General features: G+C 39.3%; 1 protein-coding gene across 4 annotated transcripts in view; it reads left to right on the plus strand.

The window, feature by feature from the left end:
- Scn2a (sodium voltage-gated channel alpha subunit 2) overlaps positions 1 to 17,826 on the plus strand; it is a 131,056-nt gene that overhangs the window by 48,217 nt on the left and 65,013 nt on the right. For 3 of the 4 annotated variants that reach the window (XM_087900016.1, XM_087900019.1, XM_087900017.1), the window contains exons 4-11: positions 2,025 to 2,115; positions 3,027 to 3,155; positions 3,725 to 3,816; positions 4,709 to 4,981; positions 9,569 to 9,632; positions 11,108 to 11,249; positions 11,391 to 11,597; positions 12,796 to 13,083. In XM_087900016.1, the coding sequence (XP_087756142.1) occupies positions 2,025 to 2,115; positions 3,027 to 3,155; positions 3,725 to 3,816; positions 4,709 to 4,981; positions 9,569 to 9,632; positions 11,108 to 11,249; positions 11,391 to 11,597; positions 12,796 to 13,083 (1,286 nt within the window). Of the gene's footprint in view, positions 1 to 2,024; positions 2,116 to 3,026; positions 3,156 to 3,537; positions 3,630 to 3,724; positions 3,817 to 4,708; positions 4,982 to 9,568; positions 9,633 to 11,107; positions 11,250 to 11,390; positions 11,598 to 12,795; positions 13,084 to 17,826 lie in introns of all 4 variants that reach the window. The other variant, XM_087900018.1, reaches the window with a different exon arrangement.

The following is a 17,826-nucleotide window of genomic DNA, read 5'->3' on the forward strand; positions in this document are numbered from 1 at the left end:
AACTGGAGGGCTGAAGATGAGATAGGGTTGTAAGGACAAGAAAGATAAATATCTCTTTCCAGAACTTTGGATGTGAAGTGTAGAAAAGATGTGAAACCATAAGCTGTGATGAGGGTTGTCAGTTTGAAGGCCTTCCCTCTCTCTCAAGGTGGGGGAGACAACCAAGTTTGTTTTGGTGGGAAGAGGCTAAGAGACACACAAGGTAGGAGAATGGAGAGCTAAGATACTCCTAAAACATCTGGAAAAGGTAACTGTTCCAGAAAACAGGTGGAGAGATGGAAATCTCCCCACTGTAACGGGGGAAAGAGGGTAAGACCCAACAGAGAGAGCTTTGCCAAGTCGGGGTGGCAAGCAGAATCTGATGTTATCATTATCTCTCTGTGAAGTAAGAAATGAGGTCATCAACTTGCAATGGAAAGGGAGGGAAGGAGAGGATTGGAAATTGAAGGACATAGAGAATGTTTGGAATTATCTTTGTGGGGGGTAGGAAATGGATCCAAGTCAGAACACACAGGACTGTATTTGGGACCACTGTGGTTAAGGATCATGCATTTCAAATGTTGCCCATCTGCCAAGAAATTATACATCCTTGCAGGGCCCAGAGAAGAGGGACTTCCTTATACTGATTGTAAATTTCCATATGTATATATTAAATAATATATATGTAGGTATGTATATATATACAAATACACACATATATACATACATATATATATACACATATATATTTTGGTGTTTTCAGCAATGAAGAAAAATGTGTTTCCTCTTGAAAATCCTGTTTTCTATTTCCAGACTGTACCGCCCTAACATACATGATCCCCATCACTCATTTAGAATTACTCTTATGTAGATATATTTGAACAAACTGAGAATTAAGCATGAGCAAGAATATTATTAAAACCCAAGATGTCAGTTATTGCTTTGACTAATTCCTGTTATAAGTAAAAGCTGACTTTATAGATTAATAGAACACTACACACTCCCTGGCCTTACACAAGGCCTTTTTGTTTCATAAAAGAGATTAAATGGTTTATGATAAAAAGAAGCAAGAAAGAATACAAACACCATTTTCTCATCTCTGAGATTATTACGATCATATATTCGTTCATAGGAAATGGTGGTTTATATAATTTAGGTGTGATTTATGTTAAATGTGGAACACCAATCATTTCAAATATTTGATTATTGACCCTTTTCATAAGAAACTTTTTTCTGTTTGTTTTCATTTCGCCAAAGGAATGCAAGATGAGTACTGGCTATACATTCAGTGGTAATGTGAGAAGCAAATCAGATAATTGTTATAATCAGTGTTTTCTCTGTTTTGGGGGTAAATAAAAAGTATTGTTTGCTGAGTATGCACTCTCTGTCAGGTATAATGAGTTATTGGATATTTAACATGTTTTGCTAGTTTGGTTTTCACAGATATTCTGTGACATTATTTTTTTTCTTCCTGTTAAAACCAAGTTGATCAATACTGAAAGAACTAAGTAACTGATTTGACTTAGTTGGGAACCCAAGAGATAACAGCATTATTGGCAGCCATATTTTCTTATATTTCAGGATCTTTTGTTGGAGCTTTGCCTTTCATTTAGAAAGGGACTTTGTGTAAAACATTCTCCCAGGGGGACCCTTAGAATAAACTCATCATGTATTTCACTAATTCTTTTCATTCTTTTGTCATATGTTTACAACCCTAGTTTATTTATAAAGTGAACTTGCGATTCTGTTGTTGGGTTGATTCTATCCTGAAGAAAATTTACATTGATAAATTATTCACCAGTTACCTCATGTCTCTGCATTTTCTATACTTAATTATGTTTCTTACTAGTCTAAAAAGAGTTGATGGTTTCTCGAATGTACATTTTTGCATGGGGACTTGAAGCAGAGACACAAAAGAAAGCCGACGATAAAATAATATGTGGTGTTTAATGAGCATGCTAGTTTTAGAGTTAGTGGGGTGACGACAGGGACTTGCATGAAGGTGGTATTCTGCTGACTTTGTTTTCCTTGACAATATATTTCTACTTTATTCAATGTGCTCATCATGTGCACGATTCTTACCAACTGTGTATTTATGACCATGAGTAATCCCCCAGACTGGACAAAGAATGTGGAGTAAGTATGAAATGCATGTTTCCGATTACTCACTTAGTACTTCAAGACACTTCTGGTTTCCTTACTACATTTTTTTCTAGCCATTTGAATCATAAGCATCGTTCACATTCATGCCCACCACCGACTTCCTCTAGGACCGTGGTTCTCAACCTCTCTAATGCTGTGACTCTTGAATACAATTCTGCATGTTGTGGCGACTCCCGTAACCATAAAATTATTTTTATTACCACTTCACAACTGCGATTTTGCTACTGTTATGAATCACAATTTAAATATCTGGTGTGCAGAATATCTGATATTCAACCCTTGTGAAAGGGTCATTTGACCCTCCCAAAGGGGTTGCGGCCTACAAGTTGAGAACCGCTGCTCTAGGTCAGAGGTTTCCGTGTCTCAAAGAGCTGCATTGATTTGCCTGTTGATATTTGTGGACCCTAATCTGCCTTTTGAATTTTGCACACTGGAAATTACTGAGAGCTGCTACCTTACTCAGTTAGGGATTAGCATCCATCTGCTTAAATCATACTGAAAGTCAGCCGGAGTAGTTCAGATACTATCATCATACAGAGTAGTGTTTTTTACATCCTTTATGTTGAATAATATAGCAAGCAAAATATCTTTTGATTTACACTGGATGAGAATATCATTTGGAATGTGGTGGTCCTTTTTGCCTTAAGTCCTGCCTAAGCATGTTATTAGAAACCAATGCGGAGCCTGTATTCATGTGCGTCAGCCAAGTCAGCTTTAGGATATGTACCATCAGGGCTTGGGAGTAGATCTGAGCGGGAGAGTACTTTCTTACTATGTGTGAGGCCTTGATTTCAGGTCTGGCACCGAAACATCCTTTAAAAATTAAATATATCCATGGAAACTACCTATAAAACCTTTAATGTGAACTCGGCTATTTTTCTCAGGTATACTTTCACAGGAATTTATACTTTTGAATCACTTATTAAAATACTCGCAAGGGGCTTTTGTCTAGAAGATTTTACATTTCTACGGGACCCCTGGAACTGGCTGGACTTCACAGTTATTACTTTCGCGTGAGTATTTTTGTAATGTTTTCTATCTTGGTAGAATAAATGCAGTCGGAGCCTCAACTGTAGTTCTCGGTTGCTGGCTTCTTTTGACTTACATAGCATCCTTATTAGCTTTCATGTGAATGTGGAATACTTTTTCCAGTCTAATTATTAAGTTGAGAGAAATTAGGAATGATCCTAATAAATTATATGGCTTTGGTTTCAATTAGCTGTAAAGTAGCAATAACAATTCCCAAGTAACAGCTCATAGCCAATGGCATTGCCATTCTCTTCTTAATTGGGAAATCTGATGCCAACCCTCACTGAAGTTGAAACGGTCTTGCTTTAAGACCAACATAGACTTAGATTTCCCCAAATTCTGAATAACTCTGATTTAATCCTACAGGTATGTAACAGAATTTGTAAACCTAGGCAATGTTTCAGCCCTTCGAACTTTCAGAGTCTTGCGAGCTCTGAAAACTATTTCTGTAATCCCAGGTAAGAAGAAACTGGTATAAGGTGGTAGGCTCCTTATATCTCCAACTGTTTCCTGTGTTCTGTCATTGTGTTTGTGTGTGAACTCCCCATTGCAGATATGTGACAGAGTTTGTGGACCTGGGCAATGTCTCAGCGTTGAGAACGTTCAGAGTTCTCCGGGCATTGAAAACCATTTCAGTCATTCCAGGTGAGAGCTAGGTTAAACACAGAGGCTGACTTTAGCTGCATTGGTGCCCTGCTTCCAGCTTTTTGGCAAAGGCCTGGCTGCTTGTTGCATATCGCAAGACAGTGATCAAAAGCAGAAACGGACCCATCCTCTTTTGGATCGGTTTGATTACTTGCTTTTGAACGGTTGCTTTCTCCGAATTTGTTCTAAATCAGCCTTTGAGTTTAACGAGTTGAACAAGTTTTGCATGAGGCACTGACAGTAACAGGCTACCTGATTTGCATCTTCCAGCATCGAGCTTTCCGCATAGAAGCTGAAATGTGAGACACGTGGGCCAAGGCAAAATTGAACAATTAGCTCTAAAACTGGCTGTCTCCTTAACTGGAGTTAAGTAGAGAAGCAAGGCGGAGCATGAGCGCTGCATGGGGCTCAGCTTGCAGATGTCTTCTTTATTTTGGCCCATTCGCCAGCTTTCATTCAAAGTTCAGACGAATCTGCACCCTGGTCATTCAGTGGCTTCAGGAGTTTTCACTACTCCGCCACTTCTATAGATTTGTTTAAAATCCAATTCGGGGTTAGAGAGTAAGACATCTGCAAAGAAAAGCGAACTCTTTACACAAGATTGATGGTCCGGCATGAGTAACCCAATCGTATCTTTTGCTGTAAGGAGCGTGTGAAAACATTTGATTCATTTCCATTTGATTTTCTAAAGACCATGTAAGTTCGGCTGTCATCCATTCCCACCAGCTAGCAGGCTTTTTGTGACGTTTCTATTGGGCCACAAACATTAAACTAATATTGTTGGCATTTTGCATGACATTCATACTTCCGGGACAAGCTCATGATATTTTTGGTTGGTGAATTCTCTGTTGAACTGGAAGTGATAAGCCTCTCCCTCTGGTTTTCTTTGCAGGCCTGAAGACCATCGTGGGGGCCCTGATCCAGTCGGTGAAGAAGCTGTCTGACGTCATGATCCTCACTGTGTTCTGTCTCAGTGTCTTTGCGCTAATCGGTCTGCAGCTGTTCATGGGCAACCTGAGGAATAAATGCTTGCAGTGGCCCCCAGAAAATTCTACCTTTGAAATAAATATCACTTCCTTCTTTAATAATTCACTGGACTGGAATGGCACTGCCTTCAATAGAACAGGGAACATGTTTAACTGGGATGAATACATTGAAGATAAAAGTAAGATATACTCTTGCAGCCATTACATTGTTTGGGTTCTTAAACTATTAAGAATTGTATGTGGTACAAAGTATCTAAAGTTGGGTATGAACCAAATGTCGTAGACTAATTTGCAATAACTTCATATGTGTCTTAAGAATACCAAATTTTATCATTGCTTTATCCTAATCCAACAAGTGACATAATGACAGTAGCCATTTCAAAGTGTGTAACCTGTTCCTAGACCAGAGGTGAAAGTTATCCTACATCATGATGTATATAATCAAAAGCTTTTGTTATATAGACATTGGGCAGGAGTTTTCAAACATCTTTTTTTAATTGTTTTTATTGAGCTATATGTTCTTCTCTGCTCTCCTAACTTCCACCTCCCTCCCCTTCTGCCCTCTCCCATGATCCCCACACTCCCAACTTCCTCAGGAGATCTTGTCTTTTTCTACTTCCCATGTACATTAGATCCATGTATGTCTCTCTTAGGGTCCTCTTAGTTGTCTAGGTTCTCTGGGATTGTGAATTGTAGGCTGGTTTTTCTTTGTTTTATATCTAAAGGGCCACTTATGAGTGAGTATGTATGATATTTGTCTTTCTGGGTCTGGGTTACCTCACTCAATATGATGTTTTCTAGATCTATCCATTTGCCTACAAATTTCAAGATGTCATTTTTTTCTGCTGTGTAGTACTCTATTGTGTAAATGTATCATATCTTTTTTATCCATTCTTTGGTCGAGGGGTATTTAGGTTGTTTCCAGGTTATGGCTATGACAAATAATGCTTGTATGAACATAGTTGAGAACATGTCCTGTGGTATGATTGAGCATCCTTTGGGTATATACCCGAGAGTGGTATTGCTGGGTCTTGAAGTAGATTGTTTCCTAATTTCTGAGAAATCATCATACTTATTTCCAAAGTGGCCATACCAGTTTTCACTCCCACCTGCAACAGAGGAGTGTTCCCTTTACCCCACAGTCTCTCCATCATAAGTTGTCATCAGTGTTTTTGATCTTGGCTATTCTGACAGGTATAAGATGGAATCTCAGAGCTGTTTTGATTTGCATTTCTCTGATGACTAAGGATATTGAACATTTCCTTAAGCGCCTTTCAGCCATTTTAGATTCATGTGTTGAGAATTCCCTGTTTAGGTCTGTACCTCATTTTTTTAATTGGATTATTTGTTCTTTTGATGACTAATTTCTTGAGTTCTTTGTATATTTTGGAGACAAACTCTCTGTCCAATGTAGTGTTGATGAATATCTTTTCCCATTCTGTAGGCTTCTCTTTTGTCATGTTGACAATGTCTTTTGCTTTACAGAAGTTTCTCAGGTGCAGGGGGTCCCATTTATTAATTGTTACTCTCAGTGTCTGTGCTACTGGGGTATTTAGGAAGTAGTCTCCTGTGCCAAGGCATTCAAGTGTATTTGCCACTTTCTTTTCTATGAGTTTCAGTGTGGTTGGTTTTATGTTGAGGTCTTTGATCCATTTGGACTTGAGTTTTGTGCATGGTGATAGATATGGATCTATTCTCATTCTTCTACATGCTAATATCTAGTTATGTCAGCATCATTTGCTGAACATGCTGTCTTTTTCCATTTTATATTTTTTGCTTCTTTGTCAAAAATCAGGTTTTAGTAGGTGTGTGGATTAATATCCAGGTCTTGGATTCTGTTCCATTGGTCCTCCTGTCTGTTTTTACGCCAATACTAGGCTGTTTTCAATACTGTAGCTCTGTAGTAGAGTTTTGAAGTCAGGGATTGTGATGCCTCCAGAAATTCTTTTATTGTACAGGACTGTTTTGGTTATCCTGAGTTTTTTGCTTTTCCGTATGAAGTTGAGTACCATTCTTTTGAAGTCTGTGAAGAATTTTGCTGGGGTTTTGATGAGCATTTCATTGAATCTGTAGATTGCTTTTGGTAAGATTGCCATTTTTACTATGTCAATTCTACCTACCCAAGAGCATGGGAGATCTTTCCACTTTCTGGTATCTTCCTCAATTTCTTTCTTCAAAGATTTAAAGTTCTTGTCATACAAGTCTTCCACTTGTTTGGTTAGAGTTACTCTGAGATATTTTATGCTATTTGTGGCTATTGTGAAGGGTGATGTTTCTCTGATTTCTTTCTCAGCACATTTATCATCTGTGTAAAGGAGGGCTACTGATATTTTTTTTTTGGTTAATCTTACATCCTGCTACATTACTGAAAGTGTTTATGAGTGGTAGAAGTTCCTTGGTAGAATTTTTGGGGTCTTCAAAGACTTAATTACAAACATCTTAATGTGACATTAGTTCGACTAATACTTATACTACAGCGCCTCATGAGGGAGACCAGCAGAGAGGCTAAAAAGCAAGCTTAGAAAAATAATAAAGTGCTTGCCTACCATGCAGTTTAATCGCTAGAACAGCATGAGCTGAACATAATAGCATACATCTGCAATACCAGCATTAAAAAGGTAGATGAAAAGTCAGAAGTTCAAGGTTATCCTTAGGCACAAATGAATCCAACGCTAGCCTGGGATACATGTAGTGAATGGACTTGAATCTTTTTGGTTGATTCAATCCATATACTCTATCTGGATAGAAAAAACATTTGTCAAGGTGAAATCCAAAATTGTGTACTGTTCAGCAAGGTAAGCAGCCATGATTTAGTCACTCCGTTACTGATAATTTAATATTTATTCCTTTGCATGAGTCTTCATATTAGAGTTGTGTATCATTATCATTTGATTTTGTTTGAGGAAAGGATGTTAGAATAGGTTAATGTTCCGTTGTAAGTTACCATTTTTTCTTATTGAAGCTGGGGTCTCTGTCACTTGATGATCTAAACTACTTCCCCATGAACTGCTAGATTAGCCAAATTCCACTCTCTCTCGGTTACCTGTATTCCAGAGAGTTTTTTACTCTGTGATATCCTTCATGGTCATCATAGTCTTTTATAAGAATATGATATTTTATCATAACTCACTTGGTACCACATTTATAGAGTTTACATTCTTATGAAGGTTTTACTTGAAAAGATTCATTGGAAAAAAATGAGAGATTTTAACTGCCCAAGAATGAGGTTTTCTACTTACTAATAATATAATAGATGTTGAAGAACTTTGCCCATAAATCTTTTCTCTGCTTCTGTACTGCTACAGATGGATTTATATTTATAGTGCTTCAGTGGGAGGGGTTGATTGTAGCTAAAAATGCGAAGACATAGTGTCCAATTGCTCTCCTAAGAGGCCACACCGCTTCATAGATTACCCAACTGGCAGACTCAACCCCCTGAACTGCGATGAATATAGATTCTTGCCATATTTAAAAATCTTTTGGGAGAGGAAAACAAAAATCAGTACTTGATTGTTCTTTTTCTTCATTCCTTAATTGATAATGTGGAGAATTTTAAAGTATGTTTTCTAGCATCGGTGGCACGTGAAGTGTGTCCTACCATGTGGGATGCCTGCTGATGTTTGTACACATTATTTTACCGGGTGGTAGCATATTGAAGGAAGCCATAAGGATTCTTCATAAGTGAATCTTTCATCACAGCAGGTCTACTTTACACCGTATTTTTTAATCTTACTGCTTGTTTGGGGTCCTCGGGTTTTTTTTTAGGCAACCCAATCACCAATATCATTTGTACATTTTCTCCTATTTTCGTCTTCATAAAATGCTTCTTAATAAAAGATAAAAATGAGCATTTAAATATTTTATCCGGACAACAGCCAAATATGTTTTTGGTAGTGTGTTAGCCTTGCCATCAAGGGCATAACAATTTGGACTTTTTATAGTTTTAGGTAAAGATCTAAAATTATTTTGTAAAATTATGACCTAGTTTTTTCTACACAATCTATTCATGTATTCCTTGAATACAAGCCTTTAAGTATTCTTAAGTATCAACACAGTAAATTTTAAGGTATGTGTGAGTGAGTGTGTGTGTGATTGTGCATGCGTGTAGTGCCTGAAAACATTTTTTGCAACTTCTTAAATTATATATGTTGTACCTTAAAAATAAATTGCATATATTTAGACAGCTTACATTTTCCAAGCTAAGAGTTTATTTTGCTCATTTCAAAGAGAGAAATCAAGAAAAAAAAAAGCTGAACCAGGCATTATAAGGAGGGAACTAAGCCCACTTCTCACAAGAAACTAAATGACAATTGGCGGGGGATATGTCTGCATCTATATCGAGTCTGGGCAAAAAGTACTCGGAGTAAGATTCCTTTTGCATACACCACTAAGAAGAAAGGCATTTCTGTGCTCTCATCCTGTGCTAAGCAAGCCGCCTCAATGCTAAAGCTTTCTCTTGAAGTGTCCCTAAACAGTTTGAGTTTGTTTTTTGTAATAAATGATGAACACAAAGTGCTATTATTATTATTATCATTATTATTATTATTTCTGGAATGATTTCTTTCTAAAGTAATTTTTCCAAGCAGTCTTTAATCATATAGTTGTTTGATACTCAGTTCCTATGAAAAAGAAATTTAACCCATGACTGTCCATTATTTTATCTATTTTTTATTACAACTAAACACATTTATAAACGTCCCTGCCTGAGCATAATGATTAAATATTTAAAGGCCTTCTAATGAGTCTATCCTTTGCTCTTTAAATAGGTCACTTTTATTTTTTGGAAGGGCAGAACGATGCTCTGCTTTGTGGGAACAGCTCCGACGCAGGGTAAGTTACTCTTCTTATTGACGCTCAGTTGGCCTCAATAATCTGCTGCCTCCCACACACCTGACCCCTACTCACTCCTCATTCAAAGCCCTACATAAACTCTACTTCATGCTGACTCACAGAATAGCCAGGGTAAATGTGGATTCTCACCTCCTTTACACACTCAGAAGTAGCGATTACTTTTCCATATCAGGTCACAACTAATCTTCCAAATTAGCACAATGGAAAATAGGTACTCAGAGCAAAAGCATGAGAATTCATAATCACATACCAGTATGTGATCATTTAGTTAAGCTAATCTGATCTCCATAGCTTAAAACATGAAATTCCTGAAGATCAGGACACTGTCTCAGACACATGGTGACTGTATGCCTACTGCAGTTCAGCAAAGCAAAGTGCATATAATAGACTTGAGTGTCAGCATGGGTTCAAATTCTGACTCTAGCCAATTTTGTCATTTCTCCTTGCCTTGTGTTTTCCTAAGAATAAATAGGTATTGTAATAATACCATGGATTAAATGTATTAGTGAATTATGGCTGCAATATAGAGTTTTTAGTTATGCTTAGCATCATGGAAATATTTGTAATTAAGAAGCGTTATACAAAGGAACAAAGCCTGGAAACGTCCAGAGAAATAGGTAGCTTTCCCTTCTTGGACTGGTATTACAAAATGCAGGCAAAAATCCCATGTGTTTTCTTTGGTACTCTTGTAGACATTTGCAAATGATACATTTACCAAAGTTCTCATTGCCAACATGGTTTACATTTAGTTCCTATGATCAAAACTGTGCAGACTTGATCCACAATTAGATCTGTGATAGGTAAGACAAACATTTTAACTCCCGAAATGCATGGTACCAAAGGCTTGCCACATAGTATCTTATCGAATATTTGAATTTTTTTCGAGGCAAGTTCTTTTATTAGTCCGTGATGATCTGTGGGGTCTCTGAGGGCTAACAATATAGGGAAATTAGCCCAAGTATGCTCAGCCCAGAAATGGCAGTCCCAATACTAAAGGCAGCTTTGGTTAATCAGTAAGGTATGAAAGAGATCTCCACTGAACAGTGACATTCTCTCCTTTCAGGATGCCAATACAATGGTATCTTCGCTTCTCGGCTCTCATGCACACACACAGGCACACACAGACACACAAACGCACACATGTCACTTATATCTCAAAACATCTTCAGTGAAAATAACTGATCCTGTCTATCATCCCAAAATAAGTTGTTAAACATAGGACGATCTTATACAGATATGTGGTAAATATACTAGAGAAATCCACAACATATACTTGGCAGATGACGTTACTACATAGGAAAACCCACCTCGTGCAGAGTAAATGCTAGGTAAGGCCAAAGATACAGACTTTCACTGGAGCTTGTACAATAATTCACATCAGGTAAAATGAAAAAAAAACAGACCACATAATTCACAGATGCTAAGTTCCTCTTTCCTGTCTAATATAATTACAGCCAGTGTCCTGAAGGGTACATCTGTGTGAAGGCTGGGAGGAACCCCAACTACGGCTACACAAGCTTTGACACCTTTAGCTGGGCCTTCTTGTCATTATTTCGTCTCATGACTCAAGACTTCTGGGAAAACCTTTATCAACTGGTGAGATCGGTTGCAATGACTCTTCTGGGAAGCAAGGGATGCAGTGGCCAAGAAAACTGCTGAGGAATCTTTTATTGCTTAGAGAGGGAGCTTGGAACTGCCAATGTGAAATTTATGAACACGTTCCTTCTATCTTTGCAGACCCTGAGAGCTGCCGGGAAAACATACATGATATTTTTTGTGCTGGTCATTTTCTTGGGCTCATTCTACCTGATAAACTTGATCCTGGCTGTGGTGGCCATGGCCTACGAGGAGCAGAATCAGGCCACCTTGGAGGAGGCTGAGCAGAAAGAGGCGGAGTTTCAGCAGATGTTGGAGCAGCTGAAGAAGCAGCAGGAGGAGGCGCAGGTAGAGCGGGCGAGCATCAAGACTTTTGTGTTTATCTCCATTCTCTGATCTGCAGGTTTCTGCTGACATTGGAAAAACAAAGGTGTGCGTGGTGTCAGGGGCCTGTTTGGTTGTAAGCAGAATATTGCTTGATGTGGCGATTATGGCCAACACTAAGGGCATCAAAACACAGACAGGTTACAATTGCTTTGTTGACACTTTCCTCCTTGTGACATCTTGAGGACACTGACTCTCAGTACTCTCACACATGGAATCTTATAAAGTAGCAGAGCAATGTGCTGGCAATGGGAGTGTTTCCTTACTACGCCAGCACACAGGAACTCAGAGTGACTTCTTCAACACAGCATCACTAGAGGTGAGGGATGTCAGGAAATTCAAGTCACACTGCAGTGATTTCACAAATCCTAGAAACACAAGACCCCATTCAATATGAAATCATGGAAACACTAACATTCTCAGTTTCTTGTTCTGAAAACTCTTAACATAGACTCAGTGAGCATGCACGGTATTTTTCTAAACATGTTTGCTTGACTTAATGGCGTTCACTAATCCAACCGCCTGATTTTGTCTTTTATTGTCCATTGGATTTAGGTCCCTTATGTCACTATCATTCAGGTCATAATAAAGGCGAAAAATCGTAGACTGAGATAGTAGCAACTATACTATTTTTTAAGCCACTTGGTTATCATTTACAAATCCATTCTGACAACCTGGGATTCTCCATTATATAATCTGTGACATGCTTGCACATTTCCTAACTAAATAATTAAAGTAGAAGGTTAAAGGTTTAACCAATAAATATTTGACTATTTCCACAACTCAGTTTGGAAGTCATTCTTGAGTGTGATGAAGAGCAAACACCTTTGATGGGTAAATAGGAAAATTTAATTCTTACATTTCTCTTTAAACCTTGTTTAGATCTCAAGGGAAATGTGTTTATATTTGTTGTGCTCATGTTGGTAGATAATTAATATGCCATATGAGATCAGAATTAAAAGATTTTTTTATTTGTTTGTATGTGTCTACTTTCATATTGATTTTTATCCCCTGGTTTATGAAAATGTTGTTTTCCAAAGTATGGAACAGAATTCCAGAACTGAATTTCAGGATCACATGTGTGGTATTCTAGATAAATGAAGCAGTAAATGCATAATGTTGTAGGCTGTACATAACCTACGCTCACTTTGTGCCCTTCTAGGCAGCGGCCGCAGCCGCCTCTGCAGAATCCAGGGACTTCAGCGGAGCGGGTGGGATAGGTGTGTTCTCGGAGAGCTCTTCCGTAGCCTCAAAGTTGAGTTCCAAGAGTGAAAAGGAGCTGAAGAACAGAAGAAAGAAAAAGAAACAGAAGGAGCAGGCTGGGGAGGAAGAGAAGGAAGATGCGGTGCGGAAATCTGCCTCTGAGGACAGCATAAGGAAGAAAGGCTTCCGGTTTTCTCTAGAAGGAAGCAGACTGACCTATGAGAAGAGGTTTTCCTCTCCACACCAGGTACATGTAGGAGGAGACTCATGTAGGAGGAGACTGCTTGTTCCTTTCCTGGTGGCCTAGACCCAAATAGTGACACAGAAAGAATATTAATTACAACATGTTTGACCTACTAGCTCAGGCTTCTTATTAGCTAACTGTTCCATCTTAAATTAACTCATTTCTATTGATCAGTGTATCACCATGAGGGTGTGGCCTACCAGTAAGGTTCCTAAGGTTTCAGTGTGTCCTTCTCCTTTGGCAGCTATATGGCATCTCTCTGTCTCTGCCTACTTAATTTTTCTCTGTTTGGATTTCCTGCCTGGCTTTGATCTACCAAGCCATTGGCTGAAACAGCTTTTTAAATAACCAATAATAATAAAGCATATTGATAACATACAGGGCAAATCTCACATCAGGCACAGAAACAAACAAATAAATTTTAAAAAAGGAAGGAAGGGAAGGAGGGAGGGAGGGAAGAAGGGGAAAAGGAAAGAAGGAGGGAGGGAGGGGAAAGGAAGGAAAAGAAGGAAGGAAGAAAAGAGAGACAGGGAAAGAGAAAGAAAGGAAGGGAGTGAGGAAATAGATTGTATTTTCATAACAGTATAATAGGTTTCTTTAAAGTCTATGCCAGTGTTTGGTGGGGCTGAAGCTGCCTTCTCCTTGAACTTTACCGTGCTTTGACCATGATAATGAGCCATCTCAGAGATCCTGTGAGTTTATCAACTTTTTTTTGGAAGTACAGGAAGGCATTTTTCTACTGAGCTTGGTAATGTTTGAGGTTTTGTTTAAGACTGGAGACTCTCTGGGCAGTGTTCCACATGGGGAAAGATCACAGATGGTCCCCATCCCTTCTTAGCTACTGTGCCTGGACCCAGTGAGCTGTAGGTTTTCTGAGTGGCTGATGCCCAGAAGTGGACCAGGGACGCTTCTCTGCCATCTGTGCAGTGTTCCCGTCCATGTGAAAGCTCTCGTGAAGAGTGAATTATTCATTGTTTCAAAGGGGGCTGAAGCAAAGCCTTTTCTAAGCTGACAGGCGCTAACAAAGATGCGTGCCACTAACCAGCAGTGATATTTGATTGTCCTTGATTTTCTGTGCCTTGTGTGTCAAGTACGACTTGAATTCAGAGAATGTACTGATTTGCATATTGAAAAAAAAATGTTTTCTGCATGCCTCTGGCTTATGTACCCAATGAAGCTGTTGAAATTTCACTATTTATGTTCCTTGACTTTTAAAAATTACCAAGAGAATTCCCAGAAATACACGGTTCCTTGGAGGATAATTTCACTATGAGTATAACTACAGTATTCATGTAGTAGCCATAACAATGACAACATTGTTTGTATTGGTACCTGAAATATAAATTCTTAAGCACCTTGTTACAAACCTAGGTAGCTACTAATTTAATTATTATGGCAAATGTTCAGACAGGAAGAGGGGAGTCTTTGGGGGGGCAAAAATGTGAGCCTATTTCCACTTTGTCTGATGGTCAGAGAATTTAGCGGTTACTCAAAATGTTTGACAAGCACAACTGCATGTCCCAACTCAGGATGTGATTACTTGGTTCTTTTAACATTAAGATAACTCATACAAGTAGATCCATTCCATCCTGACAGATGGTCAGGATATGCAAACGTACTTCTGCTCCTTCTTTTGTAATTATGAGGTCACCTGGGAAGTGGCTGACATCAGGATAGTGGTCTAGGGTGACTTTACTGCCTAAACAACAGTTCTAGATATCAATCTCTCATTTTTCTCACTTTTCTCATTAATCTCCAATCTATGGCCATCTTTTCATTAAGGTAAATGTCTTTTCTGCAGTGCCAAAGTTTTTTGGTTTAATGTAATTACATATATCAATCCTAGCTGTTATTTCTGGAGTTGTTGGGGTGTTTTTCAGAAAATAGTTTTCAATGTCCACAACCTGAAGCATTTCTTTCTACTTTTCTCTGGTAGTTTTAGAAATTTCAGTCTTAAGATCTTTGGTTCAATTTTAGAAAATAAAAAAGGAATTTATGGAATGGTTTAGATAAAACGGCGCAGTTCCCAGAGGCCAACGGCAGACCACAAGAGGCAGCGGGTCCCAGACAGGGAGCCAAGGCTCACAGAGGGCTACTGCGGGTGGTTTAGGACAGTGGCGGGTGGGAGACTACAACAGGCCATGAGGGGTAGCCAGTTTCACCACCCGAGGCCTCTGTGCAGGTTGGCAGGGCAGCTGGTCCCTCGCCGCGGCGAGTGAGAGATGGATGCAGAGAAAGTTAGTTTATTTAGTGGGTTATGGAAGGGAAGGGAAAGAAAAGGAAAGAGGGAGAAAGGGAGAGGGAGAGAGAGAGAGAGAGAGAGAGAGAGAGAGAGAGAGGAGGAGGAGGGAGGGAGAGTAAGGAAGGAGGAGGGAAGAGAGGAGAAGAGGCAGCCTCCACTTTTTCAGAAGAGGGACATAGAGAGAGCCCTCTCAGGTGGAAGATCAGCTTGTTCCAGCTGAAGAGGGGAGTGGGCAGGGCTTGTCTTAAAGGGACAAGACAGACCATTATATTCTCATCTCTTTTTTATAATAAAAAGGCAGGAAGTTAGGCACAAGTAAAAGGAATTGGGATGGACAGATTCTCAAGACTGCTTCCTGCTTATCTGTGGGCATCATCTTGGGTGGGAACCTGAGAAAGCTGGGTGATGGTCACATCCTCGGGTAGCTGTTCTTTTTACTCCTGTCCAGGGTTTGTGGTATAGAAATGTCCAGTGTCTCTTAGAGTTGTTTAAGGTATTGGAAGAATAAACGAAAAAGTTAAGTTTAGGAAGAAAAAAATTTTAGGACCAGGGAATTGAGAGCAATATACCTGACCTGTTTAAGGTGGATCCTTTCATTTGGCTCGCTGGAACTCACAAGAATGTTTTGGATTTGTGAAAACATAAGTTTTAAATAGCAGCAGAATGACGGTGACAGATATTTTTGCATAAAGAAAAGTATCTTTAAGACTATAAAAGGCAGCATGAGAGAGAATTTTGTTAGCTTGTATCTTATTGAAATTTGTTTGGTGAGGCTGTCCTTTTAAACAATAAAACATCTCAGCTGTCAACTTGCATCAGAGATCGTTGAGAAGAATAAAATTTTACTTGAGTTATTGATTAAAAAACAACAGAGAACTTACTTGGTTGGAACCTAGCGCTATTCCTCTGGCTCCTCCATGGCTGCTGAGAGTCATATTTGCCTCTTGCTATTTAGCACAGGACCTGCCAGGCTCCAGAAGATCCTATGGGCTTAAAAATCTGTAGGAAGACAAGCCTACCTTGATGTGAACAGCTAGGCTGTCGATTATGGTGATTCTGTCCTCTGTCTGGAAATCTTTAGTTTAGATGAAAGGCAGTTTAGCCCCGTGGTCAGGGCTTCGCATTTGAAGTGAATTGCAGATGGACCTCGTTTTGTGCCCATTTGCCAGCTGTCTTCGTTGGAGGAAGTAGAGTGCTGTTCCTAGGAGCCAACCTTTTGTTATAAAAGTCTTTTAATAATTAAATGTTTAAATGCCATATTCCTCAGATCTGAGGGCTGTTTACTGGGTATAAATGAGCTATAACTACAGTATAGAATCTGCCTGGGGAGCTGGGTCTGAGCTTGTCTGTACTGGCTCTCAACTTAACAGGTAAGATTTGCACTTATAAAAGACAGAAAGAAGAAATACTGCTTGAAATAGAATCTTAACGGTAGAACTGACAATAGTGGAAAGCAGTTTAATATGTTTTAAAGCAGGATTGGATTAAATATATAGTATTTTTGTAAGAGACTTAAAAGTACATACCAATTTAAAACATGAGCCTTATTACTTTTTAGTCTGGAATGAGATCTAATGAACAGTTATAATGTTTAACAGTAAACATACATGCATTTAAGTCACATGTATGCACACAGGCACACATACACACACATAAATTCAACAGGAGTTGGGCAAAGTGGATGCTTTTGGTGGGCCCTACCAAAGGCATGCCACTGTGCAAAATGCACATGTAACAGAGTCAGCACTGGGGGACCAGGCAGAGAATATCTCAGTAAAGATCATGGGACCTGGTCACCTGATCTGGCCCTCAGTTAAGATGGCGGTGAGGTTACCTGATCTCAGTCAAAATGGCAGTGGTCATATGTTGTATAGAGTAGCCATGTCTTTTGAGCCACAGGAATTTAAATATAATAACAAGAGAGACCTAGAGGCTGTGTATAACATATATTTAAAACAGAATTACATCTCTGTGGCCACACCATTTACACATTCTTTTATACATGAAGTAGAGAGGAAAATTACTCAGTACCGTGATCTGCCCTGTTGCTGAGCCACAATGCCACAAACCGTGGTGGGAAACAAAGTCTAGAACTAGAAACAGTTGCCTCATGGATCTGACTAATCTTGTGGGTTTCCGTGGGAGCAACGGTAGCAGGGGTAGAATAGAAGGAATGAGAATGAGAGGAAAAGTGCATTTTCAGATGGGTGGGGAAGGGGCTACGCAGCAAAGGAAAAAGAGGAGCCGGCGGGACACTGGCACACTGGCAGAGCATTTATAGGCTGGCAGCTGAAAACATGAAAGCAATGGACACCTCAAGGCCTGTGGAGGGACATCATCTCTCAATAGGCAGGGTGATAATGTAGCCTGACTGGCTCCGGACTGGGCAACTTGGAAGCCAGAGGCTAGAGGCCACCCTGAGCAGTCTCTCACAATCAGAACCACTTACAAGCAGTCCAAAAAAAAAAAAAAGAAGGGAAGCACCAGAGATGAATGTCAGTGGA

Source organism: Myodes glareolus, chromosome 21 (genome assembly GCF_982192425.1).
Source record: "Myodes glareolus chromosome 21, mMyoGla1.1, whole genome shotgun sequence".
Lineage (NCBI taxonomy): Eukaryota > Metazoa > Chordata > Mammalia > Rodentia > Cricetidae > Myodes > Myodes glareolus.